Genomic DNA, 26,519 nt, shown 5'->3' on the forward strand with positions numbered 1-26,519 from the left:
CTGGGTCTTCTGGTCAGTGATTAATAGGCCAGATCCCAACTCATCACCAGTTCTATAGTAGTTGGCAGTCACTGTGATCTGTTATTCAAACTAAAATGGTTCTAAAAGCAGAAGCTTTTTTTTTTTAGTACCTTGATGCATTATATGCATTAAGGTAAATAAACCTTCAAGCAGCCCCTCCCTGTTATACTTACCTGGGCTTGAGCTCGATCAAGTGCTGTGCACGAGAGCTCTCCTCATTGGCTCAGACACAGCAGCTATTGGCTTCTGCTGCAGTCAATCACAACCAGTAAGGAGAGAGCTGGCTCAGGAGTGAGTTTTGCATATGTGCCCCCATAGCAAGTGGATTGCTATGGGGACACTTGGCAGGGGGGAGGGGCCAGGAGTTCTGGCTTGATAGCCTTGGGGAAAATGGGATGGGGTACAGGATACCCAAAAGCAGCAGCAAAATCCTTCTCTGAAAAATGTTTAGGCCCAGATAGCCAACTGTCTTCCAGTATTTTTGACCTCTGTCACAGGCCAGGGTAGATTCTTTACATTCTGTTAACTTCTGCCACAGGTCAGCTTTAGGATTTATGGGCTCGTTTACATGGGCAGCAGTGCTTAAAGCAGAGTTCCACCCATATAATAGTCACTTTTTGTAGCTGCTGACTTTTAATAATCGGACACTCACCTGTCCAACGGTACAGCGATGTGGGCGAACAAAGCCTCGCTCCTCTACCCCTCCTCTCTTCAGCGCGGGCATTGTGACTGTGGGCGCCTGGCTGTGGCTTCACAGCCGGGCACGCACTGCACATGCGTGAGCTGCGCTGAGCGCTGTGATTGGCCGGGCAATCTTCTGGGACCTGTGACGTGTCCCAGATGATTGCACGGAGGGAGGGGGGAGAGGTGCACTTCCTTCTGGCTCTGCGGAGCCCAGGAAGGAAGTGGGAGCTGGATGCCCCTAAAAAGAGGGTATCCGCTCCCCCCCCCAAAAAAAAATGACGTGCCAAATGTGGCATGTCAGGGGATCACCTTCACTTAAAGTGGAAGTACCATTTTTGAGTGGACTCCGCTGTCATCATGTCATCATGAAGGAGTGGAAGAGGGTGCCAGTGGCAAAGTGGTGAACTCCTTGTCCAAGAGGGTTAAGGCAGTGCTGGAAAATAATGGTGGTGACACAAAATATTGACACTTTGGGCCCAATTTGGACATTTTCACTTAGGGGTGTACTCACTTTTGTTGCCAGCAGTTTAGACATTAATGGCTGTGTGTTAAGTTATTTTGAGGGGACAGCAAATTTACACTGTTATACAAGCTGTACACTCACTACTTTGCATTGTAGCAAAGTGTAATTTCTTCAGGGTTGTCACATGAAGAGATATAATAAAATATTTACAAAAAAGTGAGGTGTGTACTCACTTTTGTCAGATACTGTATGTGCAGCCCAAAATGGTGGTCTTTAACACCCATGCACTGCACATATGCATCACTGGGGGGCTGATGTTTCTGTGCTGAGAGCCCACTAAAGAGGGCAGCATATTCCTGCGTGGTGTGGAAAACGTTCACACAAACACACCGCTAGTTTGAACAGTCCTTATAGTGGATACACACTGGTGGTTAGGCTGGGGTTTGTGCTGCATTTGGAACTTTGGAAAGCACTTGTAGAGCAATGAAAACTTACAATAAAGTAAAACTGCACTGGGCAGTTTTGGTGTGTTTTCTGAAAGCACACCAACATTTTGGCACGTGGGACTTTTGGCGAATCTTCAGAAAATGCACCAAAACCCGATGCAATAGAAGTCTATGGCAAAGTGCAGGTAACCTGCACGAAACACATGGGCACACTGTGCTGCACATGCAGCGTGGGAAAACCACATTGAATCACCTTGCCTTAATGTCAGCAAAACCATCACAATGACCCCCACAAAGTAAGGGTAGAAATTGTATATATTAAGTCAAAAATTCCCTTGATTAATAAAAAAATAAAATTATTAATAATAGGTAAAAGGTAGAATATTAATGCATATATGTAAAAAAATACACTATCCTTCTACCCTGTTATCAATAAAAATCTGAGCAGAATACTGAGCATTAGAAATCTGAGCAGAACACTTCTGTTTTGTTTCCTTACAGGAAAGTGTATACAAAATGTTTAATATTGTATTTTATAAAATAAAGACATTTGTTGTCTTTATTTTGAAATGAAACTGAAAAGTAAAATATGAGGTTCTTCTGCCCTCTTGTGGTGATAGTCTTCTTAAACTGTAGAGAATCACATTAAATAAGATCTCAGGTTTTGTGCACCAGCTATATTTTAACATCCTCATCGTACCTTGTAAGATCAGTCAAGTATAGGTGGATGTGTTTCTGATTTTGTCTCTTTACTTATTCCTACTATATATTTCACACCTTCTTCAAGTTCTTGTGGAGTCTAAAGCCCCATACACACTATTAAATTTTCTGCTGATTTTTGTCTTCAGATTTACCAAAACCATATAATCTGAGGTCAAACCTTAAGAGTTTCAAATTTGTATGCAGTCAGGCAGGCCCTTGCACTACATGGTTTTGGTAAATCTGAAGACAAAAATCTACAGAAAATCTAATAGTGTGTATGGGGCTTAACACCAGTTTCCTTAAAGCGGTTGTAAAGGTAATTTTTTTTTTTTTTAAAATAACAAACATATCATACTTACCTTCACTGTGCAGCTCGTTCTGCACAGAGTGGCCCCGAACCTAGTCTTCTGGGGTCCCTCGGCGGCTGTTTCAGCTCCTCCCCGCAAGCATTCACCACCTTAATGCGAGCTCCCTCGCATGGTGGTGAGTGCTTGCGGGCGCGCTCCCGTGATACAGCCGGCGGCTATAGCCGCTCGCTGTATCACTCGGCCCCGCCCCCCGGCGCGCCGCGTCATCGGATGTGATTGACAGCAGCGCGAGCCAATGGCTGCGCTGCTTTCAATCCATCCACTGCAGCCAATCAGCGACCAGGCTGAGCTGCAGCGAAGATGACAAGAACGTGCAGCGAAGATTCGAGGCGTCAGGTAAGTAAAACGGGGGGCTGGGGGCGGCGGTACTGTCAAAAGTTTTTTCACCTTAATGCATAGAATGCATTAAGGTGAAAAAATTTTTACCTTTACAACCCCTTTAAATTATTTTTAAGCTTTATATATACTGCTTGTTGCTTTGTCAGTGACTTATTCTAGTCACTGACTCACTTTTCTGTCTGTTCTAAAGAAGATACAAAGCTGTGGGGTGTGAACAGTGCCAGGACACAGTCATCCAGTGCCCAGGGTGAAGATACCAAACTACACCCCCCTCCTTCCTTGTTTATCATGCACGAGTCACAACTCCTGCACTTTTCTCTATGCAGAAGCTTCCAGTAATAAAGACCGGTCACTGCTCCTCTCTCTCCTTGTGCAGGGTAACGGGTCTTGCACCACCCCCTCCTATTGTTTTCTGCAAGTGGCCTATAGTAGTTGGGGTCTGCTGGTTCCCTCCCCAGCTCTGCTCTATGCACAGACTATATGCAATACAGTGATGTCACCACTAAGGCCTGGTTCACACTTATTCATTGTTTTGTGCATTTTCAGTTTTGCAGAAACACACTACAGTCCATTTAACATGGTTTCCTATGGGTCATGTTCACATCTGTGCATTTTATGGAAAGGGCCAGCTACTTTTTTCTGGTTTTTGGTTCCATAGACTTCAATGGATCAATACCATGTACGGTAAACGCAAAATGCCCCTGGAATATGCAAACTGCAACCTGCATAGGTGTGAACCAGGTCTACTTTCACTAAGTAGTATATGAGATTGTAAAGGCATTTGGTGCACACAAAGTGGACTTAAATCCATTGTGGTTATTAAAAAATATATTTAAATGAATTAACTTTTTAGTGCCTGAAGTTCAGCTTTAAAGGATAAGTCCATTTTCATGGAGAAAAAATAGCATATAAAAAAATAAAAATAATATAGCATATACAATTGCGACATAAGTCATATTGTAATTGAAAGTTATTAAAAATGACCTTTCCTTTTCAATCTGTAAGAAACAGAATATGGATGTTAGTACCCTGTGAGGTGCCTCCATCCCCATTGTACATACAAATACAGAGTTTTGCCCATTGGGACTTTAGATGAAGCGACACACAGCCAGTAACAAAACATGGTACAGGTTTATTGAGTATGCCAGCAACAGAACAGGAAAAAGGTGTCATAATGCTAAACAATTGGCCCAAATGTACAAATCCATTACTTAGTTTCATAAAGTCAACAAATAATGCATGGTAATTGTGTCATAGCATCTATGTGACCCAACGCGTTTCGTGAGTTCAGGCTCACTCTTCAGGGGTTGATGCATAGACATGATCTATAAAGTAAAATGGTTAAAATAAATACCATAGTAATGAACATGGAAATATGTTAAGTAAATTGACTTGTGGGAATCAGACTAAGGGATCCATACTCATAAAGATGCACGATGCTGCATGCCAAAGTCGCAGCCACCGGAGACGTCTGACCCAGGAGCTGAGGGTAAAGGATCCAAAAATGGGCCAGCAGAGCAAAACAGGACAGATGAAAAACGGGCAAACAGAACCGTCCAGCATGGCCTGCCAGGATGGTGGCTGGAGAAAAAGTGTATAAAAGGTGATCATGTGCACTAATAAATAAGGAAAAAATAAAAAATGATGAAAAGGTAAAAAATTTGTGATTTTTTTTTTAAATAATGAATGAATGGCCAGAAGCAGCCAGAATTGGGAATAGTGAAAATTACCTGCACAGCTGAATTGAATGAGAATCTATAGAAGTATACAGTATGTGTTATATAGTATAAAATGCAACTTGGTGAAGCAGTGACAACAGTGCATGGGAATACCCCAGTACGCAAGGTCAAAACAGGTTAAAAAAGTCAATGTGTGACAAATAATGATTTGTACCTACCAGAATCAAAATAAATCTGACCAGAAATAGTGACATCTGTTTGGCAGTTGGTCTTGGTGGGGGCAGCAGCTTGTTATATTCATTTACTAAGTTAATTAGTCCATAGCGCGGTACAACCCCCTTTTTTTCTTCTCAGAAATAGTGTGTATCCAACCACCTGGGAGGCATTGCATAGACTGGTGTCTGAGCCCTCCTATTTATAGCTCCTCAAACCCATCAAAGGATCAAAGGATCCCTCCCAACGCTGGATGGATGACGCCCAGGGAGAGGGCGGGACAAAAAATGAACCTCACCAGCCCTGGTCACCATAGGGGAAAGGACAACACAGGTGTCACAACATCATGTGCAGTAGTGTATTTAGGTTTTGTGCTGCCCTAGGCCTGAATAAACTCGTGCACCCCATAATTTAAATATGACCCACCCCTTCCTGTCAAGGCCACACCCCTTGCTGTTTAAGACCCGCCCTGAAATTTTCGAGTGGGGACACTAGTTCCGAGGGCCTGTGGGGGGCAATGGATTCCCTTAATTTGCATAGATTTCCTCTCACTTCCTGTTTAGCTATGGGGCAGGAAGTGAAGGGAAATCTCTGCAATGGGACAGGGATGGTAAAAAATAAACTGACAGGGGCTATAACCCACCCTTACTCTTTCCAAAATGAAAAAAAAAAAAAAAAAGTGTTGCCTATAGTTCTACTTTAAGCACAAATTTCGGATAGTTTTATGGAGAGGACTAAAAAGATATAACCATGCCAATGGTGCAGCAGAAAACATATAGCACAGTGAGGAAGGTTTGTGGTCCAGGATAATAGGACAGTCAAAATTAGAAGTGCCCCCCCCCCCCCAGTTGCGGAATGCTAGCCACCTGCATACCGGAAGCAGTGCGGCCGCTTTATGGGGGCGCTAGACTTATTTGCCTCTCAGCCCAGTCCACCCCATAAGACTGGCACTACACTAACAGCGCAAGCTGACGGGGACTCTTTCTGTGCTGCCCCCCCCTGTAGAGTGCTGCCCTAGGCCTGGGACTTGTCGGTCTAGACCAGGATACAGCATTGATCACGTGACAAACTTACATGATCCATCGCCAAGACATGTCGGCTGGGCCGGTGCCATGCGCTAAACGCTGTACCCGACGTTGATGCATCTCACTGGTGCCATCCAGGATGAAATGAGCGGGGACAGTGGATGATGGATCAGCATCACAGCTCCCAGGAAAGAAATGACCAGCACAGCCACTGGGGGGGGGGGGGAGCAAGACACGCAGCACACGTGCAAGCGAGCAATTCCACATAATACAAAGCAGACATGAATATAATAATGTCCTAATAAAAAGGACTGAAATATCAGGTACAACCAACCAAAAGTGGGCAGTAGGTGTATTTCACCTAAAAATCGCTAAGAAACAGAATATGGTTGGTAATACCCTGTGAGGCACCTCAATCCCCATTGTACATACAAATACAGAGTTTTGCCTATTGGGACTTTAGATGAAGCGCCACACAGCCAGTAACAGAAACATGGTATTCCTTTTCATTTTGCAGCGCTGTAATTTTCTGTAAAATGCAACATGGCTACCTGGAGGTGTTCTGTATTTTCCCAGAAGTCTACACTAAAATACAAGTCAGATTTTTAGCATCCCCTGCAACAAAAATGCAATTTTTGGTGAGATACTTCCAATAGGAAATCATGTCTAAGGGGATGCAGTCCCTGCAATTTTCCTTATTAGAGCCCTGCAGGGGCAGAAGCTGGATAATAATTATGAAACCACTCCCATTAGATTCACTTACTACATGCACACAAACACACAGTGATTTCTTCAGAATGACAAACGGTAGGACTCTGCTACAAAATTTGTTAAAAAACCTTGTAATGTACATTGCTTGCCCAGAGGGAGTAACAAGAGTTACTCTTTAAAAAATGTTAGTAAAATGTTTTGCAACAAGCCAATCTCTTTTACATGGATAAAAAAAGATCAGATATTGAAAACACAATAAATTTCTACAAAAGATGGACCTGATGATGTCATAACGAAACACATAAGAGCGTAGGTGAACTAAATCTAGAAGAGAAAGTTTGTAAATTGTGGGTCCCTGGTGGCTGTCTTTATGTGCACTTCCAAATAGAATTTCAGGTTGCACAATTTTTTGTAGAATTTTTTGGACATCGTGGTTTGCATCACGGATTTGTTTGCACAGGTTATCTTGATTTGTTAATAATTACGGACTCACAAATTTTGCGTTTCCATATATTCTTCATTGATAGTAATATAGCAACATTATAAATTCAGTTAGCACACTGGTTTTTATACATATATTTATTACATTTAAAACATTATATATTTTTTGTTACTACAACAAACACTTGGTGTGCTTGCAGTTTGTGAATACTTTTGATGAGCAAACTATTTTTTCAAATAATCACTTATATTTTGTGCATTTAGGAATGCATCCAGCTCTTTTTAAAACAATCTACTGAGCTAGCTAGAACTAGTTGTTTGAGGGAGTCAATTCTAAAATTTACCGCATGTGGAGGTTAAATCTCTTTTCTTCTAGGTGGAATGCCCCCTTGTCCTTTGTATTGACCTTAGAGCCCTTTTTTAACATCCTGCAAGCGCACCGCCCCAGTGTGAAAGCACTCGAGCTTTCACACTGGGACTGCAATTGAGGCATTTTTCAGGTGCTTTACAGGCACTATTTTTAGCATTAAAGCGCCTGAAAAACACCTCAGTGTGAAAGGGGTCTTAAAGTGATTAACTCTACACTAGCATTGCCAACCTCCCAAAGTGAAATTTACTGACACAACACAAAAAATTTAATGACAGTAATATTTTTTTTACTGACATTTCTAATATCAATATGCCTGCTACAAGCATGTAGCTAGTGCAATTAGCAATGTGCTTAAACTTAAACAAAAGGCAAAAAGCATATCTCTTTTTACATGAAAGTCAGGTTAATATAACCCAGCACAGAGTTTCTCCTTACATGAATCTGCATGGTTCCCCTTTATAGTGCAAGGGGTAACTCTGCAGACCCTCATGTAAGGGAGAGCTCTGAGGACTCTGATGTAAGGGGGAATGCTGCAGACTGTAAAGATAAACTCTGATGTAAGGGGGCCTCTGGTCACCGGCAGCACCCCCTTTTACACAAGAGTCCACAATCTCCCCTTTCACAGTCCACAGAGTTCCTCTTTACATCAGAGTCAATAGGGTCCCCCCCTACAGCTTAAGTAGGAACCCTACCAACCTTTGTGTAAAGGGAAAGTCTAATGTAAGTGGGAATTTGGACACCGGAGCACCCCCCCCCTACAGTGCAAGTAATGTAAAGGAGAACTCTGATGTAAAGAGGAATGCTGGGGACTCTGGTGTAAAGGGGAACTCTGATGTAAGGTGGTCTCTGGTCACCAGATCTCCCCCTTATGTTAGGATCTGCAGCATTGCCCTATACATCAGAGTTCCCCTTTGCATTAAGGTCCACAGTTTCCCCTTGCACTATAAGGGTAGATCCTTCAGACTCTGATGTAAGGGGGAACGCTGGGAACAGACCACCTTCCACGGAGTGAATACACTAAGGTAAGGGGGGTTTGTGATATTAGGGGGGACCTTTATATTAGTGCCCCCACAAACACACACAGACTTTGTGTGGCTTCTGGAGCTGCTCGTCACTGACCTCCATTGCTTGCTTGGGTGCTCCTCTCATCACCACCTCTGTCCTCTTCTCCTCCAGAGTCCACATCCAGTCCTGCAGTGACACAGTCCCGGGTGGGCAATGGTTGGCTGCGCTTCTACTCCCAAGTCCTGGCACCCCCCAATTTAAAAAAGGTGCCAAGTCACTGTGTGCCCTTCATCCGAACCCACCTGAGCCCTGCCCAATCCCGCCCGGCTTCGAAACAGCACATGCCATATTTGTTACTGGCAACCGCTGTCCGTAATGGATATTTACGGACAGTTTTTAAATTGGCCAATTTTTACAAACTGCCTGTAAATTTACGGATGGTTGGCAACCCAATGCGTAATAAGGATTACTTATGTATTTATACATGGTGATAATATTCCCCTCTCAAAGTGTGAGGATTACAAAACAACTCCCTTTCCTCTTCTCCATAACACGGGGGATGTCTTCCTTGTAATTGTTTGAGATAACTTGATAAAGTGAACAGGGCACAATATAAAGGCATCCCTTTTGGCACTAGAAACTCTACACCAAAAAACACCATTGCTGAACCTCCAGCACTGTAACTATTGTGTTTATGAAAAGCTTGCAACAGTCCAAACCTTAAATGCCCATCCTAACTAAAATGAAAGAAAAAAAAATTGGTGGGGCAGGGCTTTAGCATGCTATCTTAGTACTTTTTGTTTCTGTTTATAATTCTGATTATACTATTTACCTAAAGAACCAGGTCTGAGCTTTCAGTGAGAGCCCCCTTCCCCATCTTAATTCTCTGCAGTAAAATGGGAAAAAACACTGACATAGGAAAACCATGTAAGGTTATATAGTTACATTTTTTCCTGCTTCCATACTGCAAGATGAGAGAGGGGGGGGTCAAGCTCCTTACCGACAAGGTCCTGGAGAATTCCAAGTACCCAAAATTTCCCTATATGACACTAAAGCACAGTACAGTAGCATCTTCTCGTGAGATTTGACCTACTAGGCCTTCCCTGGGATCTCTCTGAAATGATGTCATCCTCACCTAGGTGCCATCAATGGAGGCCAAGGAAAGGGTAAGAATTACATTTTTTTTCTTACACAATTTTTTTTTAACATTTCTTTGCAGTGAATTAAAATTGGGAGGGGGAGCCTCAATGACTAAGCAGACCATGGTATTTCAGTGCAAGGCCTGCTTTAATTAAACAGCATGCAACAGCTTCATGCTTAACAAAACTGACCTTGAAAACCGGAATGTCTCTAAGCAAAACCTTCATCCAGCCACATATTTACAGGCAGCTTATAAAACACAGGCAATAAAGGTGTATAAAAAGTTTTTTTTTTTTATGTTGGGTTTGCGTATTAGCATAAGATTCCACATAATCTGAAAAACAAATACACTCTACATGTAACTTACCTGGCAGTTCATTTTATCACAGCATTGATTTAGCAAGGATGCTGATTACACTGTTTGTGAACAGAGAGCTACCTATAGATCTGTATGTGTGTGGTCACATATAAAACAACAAAATATGACAATCACATGAAAAATATATTTTAATAGGATACAAAACAGCCTTACTATTTAACAAGTGCCCTGCCAGATGATGCAGTCATTGCCAATCTTGTGCTTTACCGAATATGGCAAGAAATGATGAATAAAGTCTACTTACAGTAGCAGAAAATAGTGCTTTGTTAACAGGTAAAAACATGTTCTAGTCATAATTGGGAGCATGCATTACAACTACAGTGGGTTACTGGAAGAAAATATTGTTGAAGGTTAAAGCTGTTGAGCACTTTATTGTCATAGCTAAAAGGCAGCTGCCTTGCATGGGGTCTCAAAAGAATCTTGAGCGGTTATTGTTAGATTTCAATAGCTCTATTTATTTGTGACTATAGGGACCGCGGAGATCTATATTGAAAACGCCAAAAATACAATCAATAGTGATTAATAAATGTCTCAAGCTGTCACTGAATGTACTGTATTTATTTGTTTGAAATGTGATAAAGATAATACCCCAACAGAAACCAACCTGAACATTTTGTATTGGTGCCCACGCCAAGCTTTTAATGTAAAAAAAAAAAAAAAAAAAAAAGTTACCAACTTTCTATGAATAGTTTCTTTCCTTTTTCATTGAAAGGTAATATTAGGTAGCGATAGATGTAAGCAAAGGATTTTCACAGTGAGGCCCCGGTTTTGCCTTCACAGTATTAACCTTTGTAGGTAAATACTTCACAAATATTACAGGAAAGGCATAAGGCATTACATGTACGTCTTTTAGAAGACATCCACTTTGGCTGTTTGGTGTTACCTGCATTAAAGTGCTTGTTACCCCAACACTTCATATTCCTGATCTGTACCTGCTGTACCATGTACTTGTATGAGAAAGTATCCTGTTTTCTTTGTATTGTTTCCTTTGTGTGAATTCCCTGCTGTCCTGCCAGTCCCTCTGCTTTTCTGTTAAAAACTGAGCACACCAAGCAGAACACACAGTGGTCAGTTCTCTAGCTATACTGGGAACTCAGCCTGCTCTCCTCCAATGATCAGACTCGTCATCCCAAAAGGAAGCCTCTTCTAAAGATGATGCACAAGAAAACCCGCAAACAGTTTGCTGAAGAAAAGTAGACTAAAGCCTCGTACACACAGTACGATTGTTGGCAGGGGATTGACTGTTGTCCTAAAATCTTACCGTTAGTACACTCCTTTTGACAATTGTTGGCCAACAAATGTTGGATGACAGGCTAGTAAATTTTCGGCAGACAACAGTTTGATGTTAGATTTTCGCATGGTCAGTACACAAATCCGTCACACAAAAGTCGAAAGTACAAACATGCATGCTTGAAATCAATGCTCAAACACGAAATTAGCAGAAGGGGCCCGAAGGGTGGCGCTCAAGAGCTGAAATTTCTCATAGTACGTCACTACATTCTTGTTGGTGGCACGACAATTGTGTACCGTTAGTATGCAAGACAAGATCCTAGCACACGCTCGGTTGGCCAACAATCGTACCGTGTGTATGAGGCTTTAGGACATGGATTACTGGAACCATGTCCTGTGGTCTGATGAGACCAAGATAAACGTATTTGGTTCAGATGGTGTCAAGCGTGTGTGGCAGCAACCAGGTGAGGCGTACAGAGACAAGTGTGTCTTGCCTACAGTCAAGCATGATAGTGGAAGTGTCATGGTCTGGGGCTGCATGAGTGCTGCCATCACTGGGGAGCTACAGTTCATTGAGGGAACCATGAATGCCAACATGTACTGTGACATACTGAAGCAAACCATGATCCCCTCCCTTTGGAAACTGGGCAGCAGACCCCAAATACACCTCCAAGACTACTACTGCCTTGCTAAAGAAGCTGAGGGTAAAAGGTGATGGACTGCCCAAGCATGTCTCCAAACCTATACCCTATTGAGCATCTGTGGGGCATCCTCAAACGGAAGGTGGAGGAGCACAAGGTCCTTAACAGCCACCAGCTCCGTGATGTTGTCGTGGAAGAGGACTCCTGTGAAGCTCTGGTGAGCTCCATGCCCAAGAGAGTTAAGGCAGTGCTGGGAAAACAATGGTGGCCACACAAAATATTGACACTTTGGGCCCAATTTGGACATTTTCACTTACGGGTGTACTCACTTTTGTTGCCAGCGGTTTAGACATTAATGGCTGTGTGTTACGTTATTTTGAGGGGACAGCAAATTTTCACTGTTATACAAGCTGTACACTCACTACTTTACATTGTAGCAAAGTGTCATTTCTTCAGTGTTGTCACATGAAAAGATATTAAAACATTAAAACATTTTTTACAAAAACGTGAGGGGTGTACTCACTTTTGTGAGATACAGGCATACCCCATTTTTAAGTACACAATGGGGTTTATTTACTAAAGCTGGAAAGTGCAAAATCCGGCTCACTTCTGCATAGAAACCAATGAGCTTCCAGGTTTTATTACCAAAGCTTAATTGAAGAAGCTAGGGTTAGAAGCTCATTGGTTTCTATGCAGAAGTGAGCCGGATTTTGCACTTTCCAGCTTTAGTAAATAAACCCCATTGTGTACTTAAAAATGGGGTATGCCTGTACTGTAGCTATACCTGCAAAAGGGTCCAGCCTGATGTGATCTAACAAGACTTACCGTATCTTTCGTTCCATAAGACGCACTTTTTACCCCCCCAAAAAATGGAAATGAAAGTCCCCTTCAAATCACATTACATTTAAAAAGTTGTTTTTAAAGCTACTGCCATATAGCTGGGTAAAGAAAGGTAAAAGCCATCTGAAAGACAGCTGTTAGCATAATTACATAGGTAGCCATCATGCAAACCCTTAACATGGATAAAACAAATCCCTTGCTGTGCAGAGGTTGTTTTAGATAAAACTTGAAGTTCAACAAAAATGTGTTCAAGTGTATGTCCAGGCATAAAAAAAAAAAAAAAAAAAAAACAGAGCTGATTTACTAAAAGCTGGAGCATCCAAAATCTGGTTTAAATCTGCATATAAACCAATCAGCTTCCACGTTTTTTTTTGTCAAAGTTTAATTGAACAATTTAGAAGCCGATTGGCTACCCTGCACAGCTGAACCAGATTTTGCACTCTCCAGTTTTAGTAAATCAACCCCACTGTATGCAACTCTTTAAAACATGCACATTTCCTCAGGTTTTAACCCTTTAAAGTGAAACTACACTCTCAATCATCATTGATTGCTGCTAGCGTTAGTAAGTAGCTAGGAAGTATATTATACTTACTTGTTTTAAACTTGTATTTTTTACATTTCTTCAGTTACTTCCTGGTTTCCAGCTAAACAAACCCTCCTGCCTGCATGCCTGAACTAAGGGCGGATGTATTCTAGCAGGTAAATGCTAGATGAATCATGTGCAATTAACTCAAATTGGCCACAGTCATAAGTGCTAGGGGGTGTTTTCAAAGTGATTCCACAGCAAAATAAAGCACAGAGACATGGATAGATGGGTAAATGTGCTTTAAATATTTAAAATGAAATTGTGTTTTTGGTTTATAGTGCTTAGATGCAGTGGAGTTCTATTTTAGGAAGAAGTTTCACATCACCAGGAGATAAAAGTACATATAGCGATTTGTCTTTTTTCCTGTCCAAGGCTAGCTGTGGGGGTATATTTGCTGTTGGGCAGGGCACCCCCTCTTACCCAGCCAACCAACAACACAACTAGCAAAGAGATGGCTGCATTAACCACTTCCCGCCCGCCATATAACAGAATGACGTGCGCAAAGTGGTTAAGTTATCCTGACTGGACATCATATGAGCGCAGCGATCGTTGGTGTGGTGTGTCAGTCTGACACATCGCATCACCAATCTCAGTAAGGAGCCTCTGACGTAGGCTGTTTACCATGTGATTAGCTGTGTCCAAGCACAGCATAAACAGGAAGAGCCGTGTATCGGCTTTTCCTCCACTCGCGCTGACAGATGCAAGTAGAGGAGAGCCGATCGGCTGCTCTCCTGACTGGGGGGGGGGGGGGGGGTGTCTGCTGATTATCAGCGCAGCCCCCCTGAGGATGCCCACCACCAGGGATGCCCACATAGGGCCATCAGGGTTGTCAATCAGTGCCCAATAAAAGGTGCCAAACAGTGCCCAGCAGTAATGCCTGCCAGTGCCTCCTCAGAGCCGCCTATCAGTGCCCATCAATGCCACCCATCAGTGCTGCATATCAGGGCCACCTATCAGTGCTGCATATTAGTGCCCCTCAGTGCAACTTTTTTCCAAATTTTTTTTTTTTTTGCTAAACAAAATAAAAAGACAAACACCCCGGTGGTGATCAAATACCACCAAAAGAAAGCTCTATTTGTGGGAACAAAATGACGAAAAAAAAATGTATTTGGGTGCAGTGTTGCATGACCACGTAATTGTCATTCAAAGTGCGACAGCGCTGAAAGCTGAAAATTTGTCTGGGCAGGAAGAGGGGAAAGTGCCTGGTATTGAAGCGGTTAAACATACAGCACTTTTCTCCATTTACAAACACTTGCCCGCTTGCCTAGAACATTTTAATCTACAAGCCCCCCTCCCCATGCATTCTTTGGGAGAAGCTCATCTAGGGCAAGTGCTTCAAAATGGATGAAATTTGTCAAAGCAGCAGTTTCTTTGCTAGCTACATTGCTGAGAGGACCATGAAGGGAGGAGGGGTGCCATGTTTGACTTAACAGCTAGCCTTAGACAGCACATAGAAAGAAGTCCAACATGTACTTTGCCTCTTGGGGAACAGAACATTTTAATAATTGAAGTCAGACATATTAAAAAATGCTGCAAGCATAGAAAAACGCAGATTTGCCAGAAAAAGCAGTGTACTCCTAACGTCCTGCTGTGCACTGACAACTGCCTCTGTTGCGCTGACCCACATTTTAAGCCTCCAATAAAGTAGATAAGAAAAAGGTGCAGAAAATACCTTTACATGTATACCCTCACCTTCTTGACAGCCCTGCTGGGACCCACAAATGTTCCAAGAAAATACAGATTTGCCCTTTTACACAATATAACCAATTCAAGAATTCAGAAAACAAAATCTTTGCAAAAGAGATGACCCTAGCAGAATGCTGTTGCTTTGGTTGGCAAAAGAGGTATGCCTACAGGTTTCAGCTCTGACATCTGCTGAATTGTATAGGCAGCACTATAAAGCTTTTTTTTTTTCTTCTTCTTTAGGAACACTTTTGAAATTCTTCTATATCTTATTTCATGGAATTTCCTAAATATAGGATTTATCGAAAATTAATTTTCAGTTGAGATGTATCATTTGCTGTGGCAAAAAGCAGCAACGCACTGTGCTTTTTATTATTCTTTTTAATAATGTTACCGAGAAGGCTGGAGTGAAAAAGTCACGTTTTACTTAAAATAAGATTTTAGCTTCCACCAATAGATCTTCAAAGCAGAATCTTAATAGATGAACACTTTGTTAAATCACACATTCTTCAAAGTCAATACTACTTTTAACACAGTCAATATTACAGTCTCTTGAACCAAGTGTGGTCATTTTGGCTTCTGAGCTGCACAAACTCAGAATTATACAGCAGAAAAATACTCAAGTCCCCCGGTTTGGATACACCAAACTGTACCAACAGTCAAACCATAGACTCAAATTTCAGTTTTTGTAAACAAAAGTCTTAAAGTATAGTGTTTGATCTGTTAGATTTTCTTTTCTTTATCGGAGATTTTTGAAGCTAACTTTTCAACAAGTGCATTATGGTCCATCCCCATGCTAGCTAGCAATCCTCCTTCATTTCCATCTTGTCCAGTATAAATTATTTCTTCTCCTTTAAGGTTAGTCATCTGACCACCAAGTGCATTGAGTATAGCATTTCCTGCACAAATGTCCCACTTCTTGATATAGGTGACATGAATATACACATCAGCTGTTTCTTGTTTTTCATTCCCAGTCACATCAAGCAAAGAGAGAACTTTATAACCTTGGAGGGGAAAAAAAAGGGAGATAAATTATTCAAAATTCTAACATCTGTAAAAGAACATAAACTAGACTGTTGAGGTGATCTTACCAGTGACGGATGGGAAAGTAGAGACTTCAGAGATGACACAATGACTAACAAAAATGGAACTTTCTTTTGGTAATATACAACCTCTTGAACTTGTTTTGTAGCTGCTCCGGCTACTCTATCACTTTTGGTGCATCAAAACTATAAAGGAACATATCAATGACTTTAAAAGTTAAATAGGAATCTAACTTTGGTTCTCGAATGAATGATATTCAAAAGTTTGTAATAGGTTTCATATATGCATCTTTATGTAAAAGTATTTATATAGGAAGACTAGAATGTTTGTATTCAAAACTAAGGCTATGAATTAAAATCCCTATAGTTAGAGCATCCTGGGTCCAGAGACTATAACTGTCTGTCATTTTTTCTATTTCACCACAGTAATTAAATGTATATAAAAGAGTTAAATGTAGTTGTAAAGGCTCAAGGTTTTTTACCTTCATGCATTCTATAAAAACCTTTGTGTGCTGCAGCGCTCCCAGCCTCAATAAAACTTACATGGGCATCTCGATACAGCGATGTGCACAAGAGCCTTGGCTTTTCTTAGGCCTCTTCCTCGTCGTTCCTAGCCATTGGGTCTTGCTACTGTCAATCACAGCCAGTGAGCCAACAAGGAGGTGGCGTGGCGTGGCCGAGCCGTGCTCAGTGTGTGAATGGACACATGAAGCAGCAGCTCAGGAGTGAGCCTGCTCAGGCGCTCCTATAGCAAGCTGCTTGCTATGGGGGCATTAAGCAACAGGGGGTGGCCAGGAGCGCCAATGGGGGACCTGAGAAGAGGAGGATCAGGGCTGCTATGTTCAAAACCACTACACAGAGAAGCTAAGTATAACAAACCTTTAGTGTCACTTAAATAGATCAGTGAAATCCTATTAAGTGAGAGGCATTTGTATCTTGAGCCTTTATATGTTATGTTTTCAAAAACGGAGCAGGCAGGCACTTTTTTGCAGAAGAGACATGTAATGATTCTTCTGTAATAAAATAAACCTATCTGTTGGCAGCGGAACTGCCTTGGCGCTGAGACATCTGTGAAAGCAGTCCCTGAAGTTTTAAACAAGGGACGCCTGGTGTTTTTCTTCACAGGAAGTAGAGAACTCTTCCCTCCGGAAATCTTTTGAATATATTTGTCCAAATGATCACCAAATAAATGTTCCCCATGAAAGGGGAAACCTGACAATAACTTTTCACAAGGAAGCTCGGCTGACCAGTTCTTAAGCCACAAAAGTCTGCGCATATGTACAGTCAAGAGAGCCAAAACGAGAGACCTGCTGTATTGAATCCTTTTAAGGCGTCAACAGCAAAAGCACAGCGCTCAAGGAATATCGGTCTTATTTTCAGGCAGATCATCCTCCTGGTTAGGCCTATCAGGCCGTTTGACCTGATCCTTTACCGACTGGCAGATACCAATTGCTGCAACAGCTGGCTGAATAGCTAAACTGGCCACAGAAAAGGAAGCCTTTAATAATGACTCAAATTTCTTGTCAACAGAGTCTTTCAAGCCCTGTGCATTATCTACCGGACAAGTTAAGTTCTTGCTTAAGGAAGAGACTACTGCATTACGGTTGGCATGCTCCCTTTTTTGACAAACTTTTCATCCATGGGTTATAAAAAGGAAAAACCTCTTAAGAGGAACAAAATCCTGTCAGGATATTCCCAATCAGCATATGCCGCCTGTTCCAGCAGGAGGTGTAGGGGGGAAAACCTGTGCGACCTGAAGAGGCCTCAGGGATCCCAAGAGGACCAGGGGGGCTCAGTCACCTCTGCAAGAGGCAACTTAAAGGCAGAATGTACCATTTCAGTCAGAGTCAGGATGAAAAGCCTCTGTGACTGAGATGCAGACATCAACTGGATATCTTCTTGTCCAGATTGATCGGAAGCAGACTCATCCGCCAGGCCCCCCACAGAATCCTAAGTTTTTAGCTCTTCCCCATCTTCAACCCATTCCTGCTCCAAACTAGGAGGCTCCAGGGAGGGGGATCTGTCGCGCTTCTTGCCACCCTGCGGGATAGAGGCAATCCTGTGCTCTAACCCAACTAGGGCCGAGGACAGTTCATCCTTGGTGATAAAGGGTGAAGCAGCAGCATTGACTGTAGGCACAATACCAGATAGGCGCAGCGGCTCAGATTGCCCGGAAGTCTCTGGTCCTTCAGGGGATACAACAAGGTTCATCAGGAACTACTGACAACACAGGTGTGCTCTTCCCTGTAGCGTTAGTCCCACTGCTCTTTTTTGAAGACATTTAATAGCCACAAGAAGAGAGTACTTGGGTGTAGTATTGAAACACTTCAGAAGGGAGACCCTTCAACAGGGCTTACCAAGCCCCTATGCAACAATCCTGCTAAGCAGCTTTAGCCTGCCAAGCAACACTTGGTGACTCACGTGACCCGGGTAAGAATAAATGAACCACTGCAAGTGCCTGTTCAGAGTCTGCTCTGTGTCACACAGCTGCCTTCTGGAAGCACCGCATGCTTGGCATATTCAGCTTGAATAAGCTGGCTGTGTGCTGGAAATGGTCCAATGCCCGGAGGCCGCATTACAGGCAAAACCTTGCAGGATCTTGAGTCTTCTTGTCTTCTTCACGAGGCTCTGGTGGCATTTATCTACGCATATAAAGCCCGTGTCAAATGGATCTGATTGGTCAATCCCCTTATTCATTTAAGAACAGTTTGTGGGACTAGAGACCTGGAGCTCAGAGAGTTCAAACAACCGTGCCATCCACCTTGCAGACACTGGTAAAAAAAAAATAAATAAACTGAAGTACTTCCTGTATGGGAGGGGTTATATAGGGGATCACTTCCTGTCTAAAGACCTTTGGTCTACCAGTGTACATTCACCTGGAGATGAAATATAACCCAGCAGGTAATGAATATTAGTCTCTGGGTCCAATGATGTATAAAAAAGAAAAAAGGCATATTTCAGGATGAACTGATTACATGGCATCAACCGAACATCCATGGTTAACACCTGAGGGTCCCTGAACCTGGTAGCAAACCTGTCCGGTTTGTTGTTGACTCTGTATGCCACAGGATCCACACGTGGGATCTCCCACCTTTGCCAAAGTGCTTGAAATATCTCCAGATGGCAAGCCTTTTTGGAAGGAAGGGGGAAAGGCAGGGTGCAGAAACCCTAATAACAAAGACAGTGCAGTACACTTCGTAAGCACCTGGTTCATGCAAACACACTAGGATCCACTAGGAACCTAAGAATACTAGCAAAAAGAAAATAGCTAGCTGGGAGTGAGAGTTGTTATATAGGAGGGGATGTCCCTGCAGTGTTTTTGGCCAGTATCCAATCACCTGAAGGTAGCTGTATATAACCTAGTTGAAATTGTTAATCACTTGAGCTCCGGAAGGTTTTACCCCCTTCATGACCAAGGGCAGTTTTTGCTATTCAGCACTGGGTTGCTTTAACTGGCAACTGCATGATCATGCAATACTGTACGCAAAGTATGTTAAACTAAATAATTTATTTTTCATTTTTTTAACTTTTTTTTACAATTATATTTTTTTTTTGGCTTACATACTTTTCACTAGAGTAGCTCAGTGTCACCATAGTAACGCTGTTCCATTTTGGGGGAGGGGGGTGATTAGGGATTTATTTTTACATTTTGGTTGTCGTTACAATAAAGTTTATTGTAACAGTAAAGTTTAACGGTCATGAATGGGTTAACCATCCATGACAGCTGTGATCTGCTACTGATCTGCGATTGGCTACAGCTAATCGCATGTTACAGGGTGCTGCGATTGGCCCCCGGTACCATGTGATCGCTGTGGGCTAATCACACCATAGGCAACACAGCTGTTATGAATGAATGGAGAGAATGCAATTATGTGATTGCATAGCGATCATGATTACTGAGCCCCGGGGACTGATCTGTGATCCACTGTGTCCGGCAGACACAGCAGTCTCAGCACATGATGTACATACACATGATTGTGCCTGCACATGCCAACCCGCTCCAATATATGTACTCTGGTGGGTCAGCAAGTGTTTAAAGAGCCTGTTCCTTGTATTGTACCCCTAGGAAAGAGGAATGTTAATGCTTAACCCTTGACACTTCCTGCAACAACAAATACTGCTCTGTTTAAGAGGAATTGTCCGCTAAAGTCCCCCACCCCTCACTGGTTCATGCTACTGACTCCCCACTTCACTAGGTTCCTGAGGAAATGCTAACTGTCTGACTCGCTTTAACCTCTTCCTGAACAGCCCCACGCAGATATACTGCGGCAAGGCGGCCGAACTGCGCACTTCAGGGTCTGGGGCCGGTGATCCACTTCCGCTGTGATTGGACACAGCTGGAGCCAATCAGCGGGTCCGGCAGACACAATGTCCGCCAGGACCCGCCGATCATTCAGGAGACAGACAGAACATTCTGTGACAAGAGAAGGCAGTGATCTTGTGTTTCTGCTAAGCATCTCTGCCTTCCCACAGTACAAGCACCCCCCCCCCCCCCCCCAGTTAGAAAGACACTCCCAGGGAATACAGTTAACCCTTTGATTGCCCCTGTTAACCCCTTCCAAGCCAGTGTCATTAGTACAGTGACAGTGTATATTATTTAGCAATGATTGCTGTATTGGTGTCACTGAGCCCCAAAAAGTGTCAGTTAGGCGTCCGATTTGTCTGCCTCAATATTGTGGTCCAGCTCCCAATACATCCCTGCCCATTGAAATGAATGGGTAGTGCTGCCGAAGTGCCTGCAAAGCGCTTCAGTAGCGCAGCAATATGGGCGCTTTTAACCTTTTCTTCGTCCGCAAGCAGGGGTTAAAAGTGCCCCACTAGCGGCCAAAAAGCGCTGCAAAGACAACGGTAAATTGTCGCTAAAACTAGCGGCACTTTACTGCTAACGGGGCAGTGCTACAGTGTGAAAGGGGCCTTTTGCTCCAAAAAGTTTCAAGAAGATTGAAGAAGCTCAATAAAAATGTGCACAAGAGCACAAAAAAGCACAAGTTTCTTCAAGCTGAAATATGTAAAAGCAGCTTTTTGGGCTGCAGTGTGCATGAGCAGAAATAACATTGCAGATTGTTGATCCAGGGAGTATCTGGTTGCCTTTGAGGTTTAGAAAGGAGTTTTGTCCCTTTTAGAGCAAATTGGAACATGCTTTAAAAGGTTTTGAGACGCAGAATGCCCGTCTCAGCCCCGCCCCCGGGTCATTGGGTTTGATTGACAGCAGCGGGAGCCAATGACTGTGCTGCTATTAATCTATCCAATCAAGAGCCGAGACAACAGGCAGAGGGGAAGAGCGCGTATACGGCGTGTGAATCACAGGACTCAGGTGAGTAAAACAGGGGGGCTGGGGGGCAGGTCAGTGACAGAAGTTTTTTCACCTTCATGCATAGGATGAACAAACATGAGGGTTTACAACCCCTTTAAGTCAAGAAGTCTTTTTGGCATCTTGTGGTGGCTGTTTAGAAGATGCTTACTTCTGAATCTTAAATGGAGGGAAGATACAGTAAAAATATACTGTATAAATGACTTCATTCACTGGCCTTCTTCAGCTATCTCAATGTTATGCTGGGCCTAACTCACTTAGCGATAGGGGCTCCTAAACAAAAAAATGGGAAAAACCCTAAAACCATAGTGTCAGATAGACAGTAGAGCAAAAATCCTGAAAAAAAAATTCAGAAGAGTACGGGAGAATATCATTCCATTGTCAATGTTAGATACATTGTTAATACAATCAAGAAAAGGTTAACAATAAGGCTCTGTTTACACTATGGCGTTGCGGATTGTGGGCGGAATCGGCGTGAATCACGGGACACCCTTGCAATCCCCGTTAATTTTCAATGGCACTCGAATGGCGTTGCCATTTTGCCATGATGGACGCACAAATCGCGGTAAAATCATGCAAACAGACTCGCGGGATGCCTGCCGCCCCCCAAAAAAAGTTATCTTGGCGACAGGCGTCCCGCAATTCTGTTTGCACGATTTTACCACGATTGGTTGGGTGTTGAGTGCCATTAAAAATAAAACGGGGATCACAAGGGCGCCCCGCAATTTGAGGCAATTCGGAATAGTGTGCAGAATCGCTGCCAATTCCGCCTGCGATCCGGAACTCCATAGTGTGAACAGAGTTTAACCACTTGCCGACCACCCGCTGCAGTTATACTGCGACAAGGTGACTCGGCTGCGCGAGTCAGTTGGCTCGTGCAGTCGCTTTTGTGGGCGCGTGCTCACTCCCATTGGCCAGCGGGGGAGTCAATCAGCGTGTCCGGCAGACTCGATGTCCGCCAGCCACCCGCGATCGTTCCCCACAGTGACAGAACGGGGATCTTCCTGTGTAAACAAGGCAGACCTCCATTCTGACAGGGGAGATCACACAGATCCTGTTTTTCTGCTATGCAGGAAGACGGATCTGTGTGTTGTCCCAGTGAGCCCTTCCCCCATACAGTTAGAACACACAGTAAGGGAACACAGTTAACCCTTTGATCGCCCCTGTTAACCCCTTCCCTGCCAGTGTCATTAGTACAACAACAACAGTGCATATTTTTAGCAGTGATTACCGCAGTAACGTCACTGGTTCCCAAAAAAAAAAAAAAGTGTCAAAAATGTCTGTTAGGTGTCCGATCTGTCCACCGCAATGTCGCAGTCCCGCTAAAAATCACAGATCGCCGCCATTACTAGTAAAAAAAATAAATAATAATAAATACCATAAATCTATCCCCTATTTTGTGGACGAGATAACTTTTGCGCAAACCAATATACGCTTATTGGAATTTTAACCAAAAATATGTAGCAAAATACATATTGGTCTAAATTGATGAATACTTTTTTTTTTTTAAATGTTGTAGCTCTTTTTTGGTTTATAACGTAAAAAATAAAAACCCGCAGAGGTGATCAAATACCACCAAAAGCTCCACTTGTGGGGAAAAAAAAAAAAAAAAAAAAAGAATCATTTTGTTTGGGTACAGCATCGCACGACTGCACAATTTGTCAGTTAAAGCGATGCAGTACCGTATCGCAAAAAATTCCCTGAAATAATGCAAGAGTTCTCTACAAACCTGATCCGCCAGCAGATATGATTTTAGTATTGTTGCCAAAAGTTTGGAGGGTAACTTCTTTGACTTTTCCAGAATGGCTTCGAGACACAATGATTGCTGGACTTTTCTCATCATAAGACGCCCGTCTCTTCACATTTGATCCTCCATCTACCATTGCCCATGCTATGAAAGGAAAATAAAACCCTAATATTGAATGTTACTCTTCAATGGTTGAGATGTACAGATAGAAACGATGAATATAGCAATGGATATAGCAATAACAGAAATGTGTATTTTTAATAAAACTCACATAATTACTTTTACATTATATTTTCCCAGAGAATAAGTATTTAAAGCGGTAGTAAAACAATGAGCGTTTTTTTTTTTTTGTACCCTGAAAGGTAACATCATAATGTGCTAATATCCATCGCATACTAGCACATTATGTTACACTTACCTTAAAACTAAGCCTTGCAGCGCCACGCTGTTATGGCTCCAATCTTCCCCCGGTCTTCCTTCTGGGTTTGCGGACTCTGGCTGTGTGACTTGCTAGAGCCGCGATGACGTCACTCTCGTGCATGCGCACAGGAGCCTGTACGCCCGCCAATCTCGACCCCTTCAATTGAATGGGGGGGTGCTTGTGCGGGGTCCAAGATGTTAAGCAGGTGGTGAGGAGAAGATACAATGCCTTCTCACTGGTGTCAAATGCTCTCTGAAGTGTTAACTGAGCACAAAGGACTCTTCAGGGAGCATCACATGAGAATAAAGTCCTTTGATTAGGGACAATGTGACTGTGGCACTGATATACAGTAATATCAGAGCAGCCAGTCATTGTACATGATCTTTGCCACTGGGGGGGGGGTATTTATTTTTACACTAGGATTGCATATACAGTTATGATCACTGTATAAATAATCATATTTGACTCTATTGTATTTATCCAGCCATTGAGTACTACTTTGGTGGCTATAAATGGCCACAGCTATCATATGGCAGAAGGCTGCTGTGATTGGCCCTGTACCATGTGATTGCTGTGACCAATCACAAATAACAGTAGTAAACAATGGTTCCATGAATGACAGCTGCTGTTTACTACTGATAATGTGATCGCTGGGATTGATCACAGCGATTAAAAAAAAAAAAAACAGTACCAGGGCTAATCACAGCAGCCCCATACCCCGATCTGTGCTGTGCCCAGTGGGCACAGCGATCACAGATCTTGCCAATGCACACCCCCCAAAGACACACATGAAGTGAGCTTTGAGAGGACATACCAGAACGACACTTGTCCTACCCAACAGGAAGCAGTTAAAAAACATGTGACGTGTACCATTTATTCACATTATACCTACACATACACTTGCACAATGCACAAAAGCATAGGTGCATCTTGCTAGCTTTATATGAGGGCAGAAGAAAAAAAAAAAAAAAAAAAAACCCACAAAACACAACACTTACCAGTATAACGTGTGAAAGGTTTATGTATTACTCCTATAACAGGCTTTCCATCCACAGCAACACATACCATAGTTGTAACATAGTTAACAAGGTTCTCTGGGGAAAAAAAAAAAAGCAAAGTTAAAACTTTACCTAGCACTGTGCACTAGGTAAACTAAAAAAAAAAAAAAAGCATTTATTTAGCTTTTTACTTTCACAAAAGCAGCTAAACTAAGGACATTGTAAAGTGTAGATATTTATATGAATAGTATTGAGTTTGGTGTCCACTTCATAGACAACAGCCTGCAGAGAACTAATAGGTAGTGATCTTTTTATAGGCAGTCACAAAAGATGAATGCTTTATAGGAGCTCTACAATGCAGGCTTTGTATGCTGAAATGGCCATACAATATTACCCCATTACAATATATACAAAAATAGAACTCATGTCCAGTGAAATAGTATATTTCAAATGTATCAGCCTTAAAAAAATATACATTTTCATAAACTAAATTTTTAAATCCTGAACAAAACATATGTATATGCAAAATACAGTTACACATGGACAAGAGGAGACAATGAACTGCCTAGCAATAGCACTACTATCTATAAGGACAGCTTAATTCTGAATGTCAAGTTAAAAATTATATATTTGCTTCAGTGACACAGATTAGAAAAAAAAGCAACACCCAAAGAAAACTAGACAATTATTGGTACCCAGTCTGCCATAGTCAGATGGCAAGAGGAGCCAGGAACGCTGGTGTACGACTCCAAAAGACGAGGATCAGGGCTGCTTTGTGCAAAACCCTTGCACACAGCAGGTAAGTAGAATATATTTTGTTATAAAAAAAAATAAATTAAAAGGTTTAAAATCACATTAAACAGTGTCATTAAACCAATTTTTGTACTGGTTTATGTTTAAATTAACAGTAAATAAAGATTAACAAAATGCTCAACTTTATTACATTTCTATAAAAAAAAAGTTATAAAAACCTGGATGATCCAGCCATTTAATTTCACTTTCCTATTTTCGGTGTCCCCGCTGTTACATCTGATCCTGTGTCTTTAGCGTTGTCACCTGCTCATGGTTCTATGCTATAGAATAGGGAAGCTGTTGGCTTCCTCTTCTCCATTTCTAGCCACCCCGCATAACTACAGGATGTCATCACCTTTAGAGCTGGTCCAAAAAGAAGATTGACAAGCCCTCCCTGTCCCCCGCCCCCCATCTCCCTGCTAGTCACAACATGATAGACCAAAAAAAAAAACATTAAAAAAAAAAAAAAACTTAACAAAAGAAACAAACACTTTCTAGGCATTTAATACCAATTTTTTATTTTCATGTAAAAAGAGTTTCTTCCCATGTTACATGGAGAGCAAAACTGCGTGGCCATGGGATAGAATAGCTGACTAAGGCCCCTTTCACACCTGTGCGACTTTTCCTACGACTTTTGACATCATAACCCATGACGTCGTAACCCATGATTCCCAATTATAACCATTCATATCTGTGCGACTTCAAGTGGCACCAACTTCAAAGTAATCCCTGTACTACTTTGGTCCCATTTTGATGCAAGTTGAGGTCCATAGACCTCAAGTTTACACAGGCATTCCCTGAAATCACAGTAAAATCTCGGCCGCCAAGTTGCGGCAGTGTGAAAGGGGACTTATATGATGTAAATTACATCAGATTCTTGCATGCTCCTCCTCCGGTTAATTCCCTGCAGCCAGTAATAAACATATGAAGTCACATAACCGCTGTATAAGGAGGTCAGATACAGTTGTGCTCATAGGTTTACATACCCTGGCAGAATTTATGATTTCTTGGCCATTTTTCAGAGAATATGAATGATAACACAAAAACATTTTTCACTCGTGGATAGTGTTTGGCTGAAGCCATTTATTATCAACCAACTGTGTTTACTCTTTTTAAATCATAATGGCAACAGAAACAACCCAAATGACCCTGATCAAAAGTTTACATACCCCAGTTCTTAATAACGTGTTTTGTCCCCTTTAACATCAATGACAGCTAGAAGTCTTTTGTGGTATTTGTGG

General features: G+C 42.3%; 1 protein-coding gene across 1 annotated transcript in view; it reads right to left on the reverse strand.

The window, feature by feature from the left end:
• Positions 1–15,329: 15,329 nt before the first annotated feature.
• Positions 15,330–26,519, reverse strand: part of BPNT2 (3'(2'), 5'-bisphosphate nucleotidase 2) — a 33,692-nt gene continuing 22,502 nt past the window's right edge. The window contains exons 3-5 of the mRNA XM_073631658.1: positions 24,487–24,582; positions 23,050–23,211; positions 15,330–15,970 (exon numbers count right to left, since the gene is read on the reverse strand). Coding sequence (XP_073487759.1) covers positions 15,690–15,970; positions 23,050–23,211; positions 24,487–24,582 — 539 coding nt within the window. The 3' untranslated portion in view covers positions 15,330–15,689. The remainder of the gene's footprint in view (positions 15,971–23,049; positions 23,212–24,486; positions 24,583–26,519) is intronic.

The sequence above is a fragment of the Aquarana catesbeiana genome, linkage group LG05 (genome assembly GCF_042186555.1).
Source record: "Aquarana catesbeiana isolate 2022-GZ linkage group LG05, ASM4218655v1, whole genome shotgun sequence".
Lineage (NCBI taxonomy): Eukaryota > Metazoa > Chordata > Amphibia > Anura > Ranidae > Aquarana > Aquarana catesbeiana.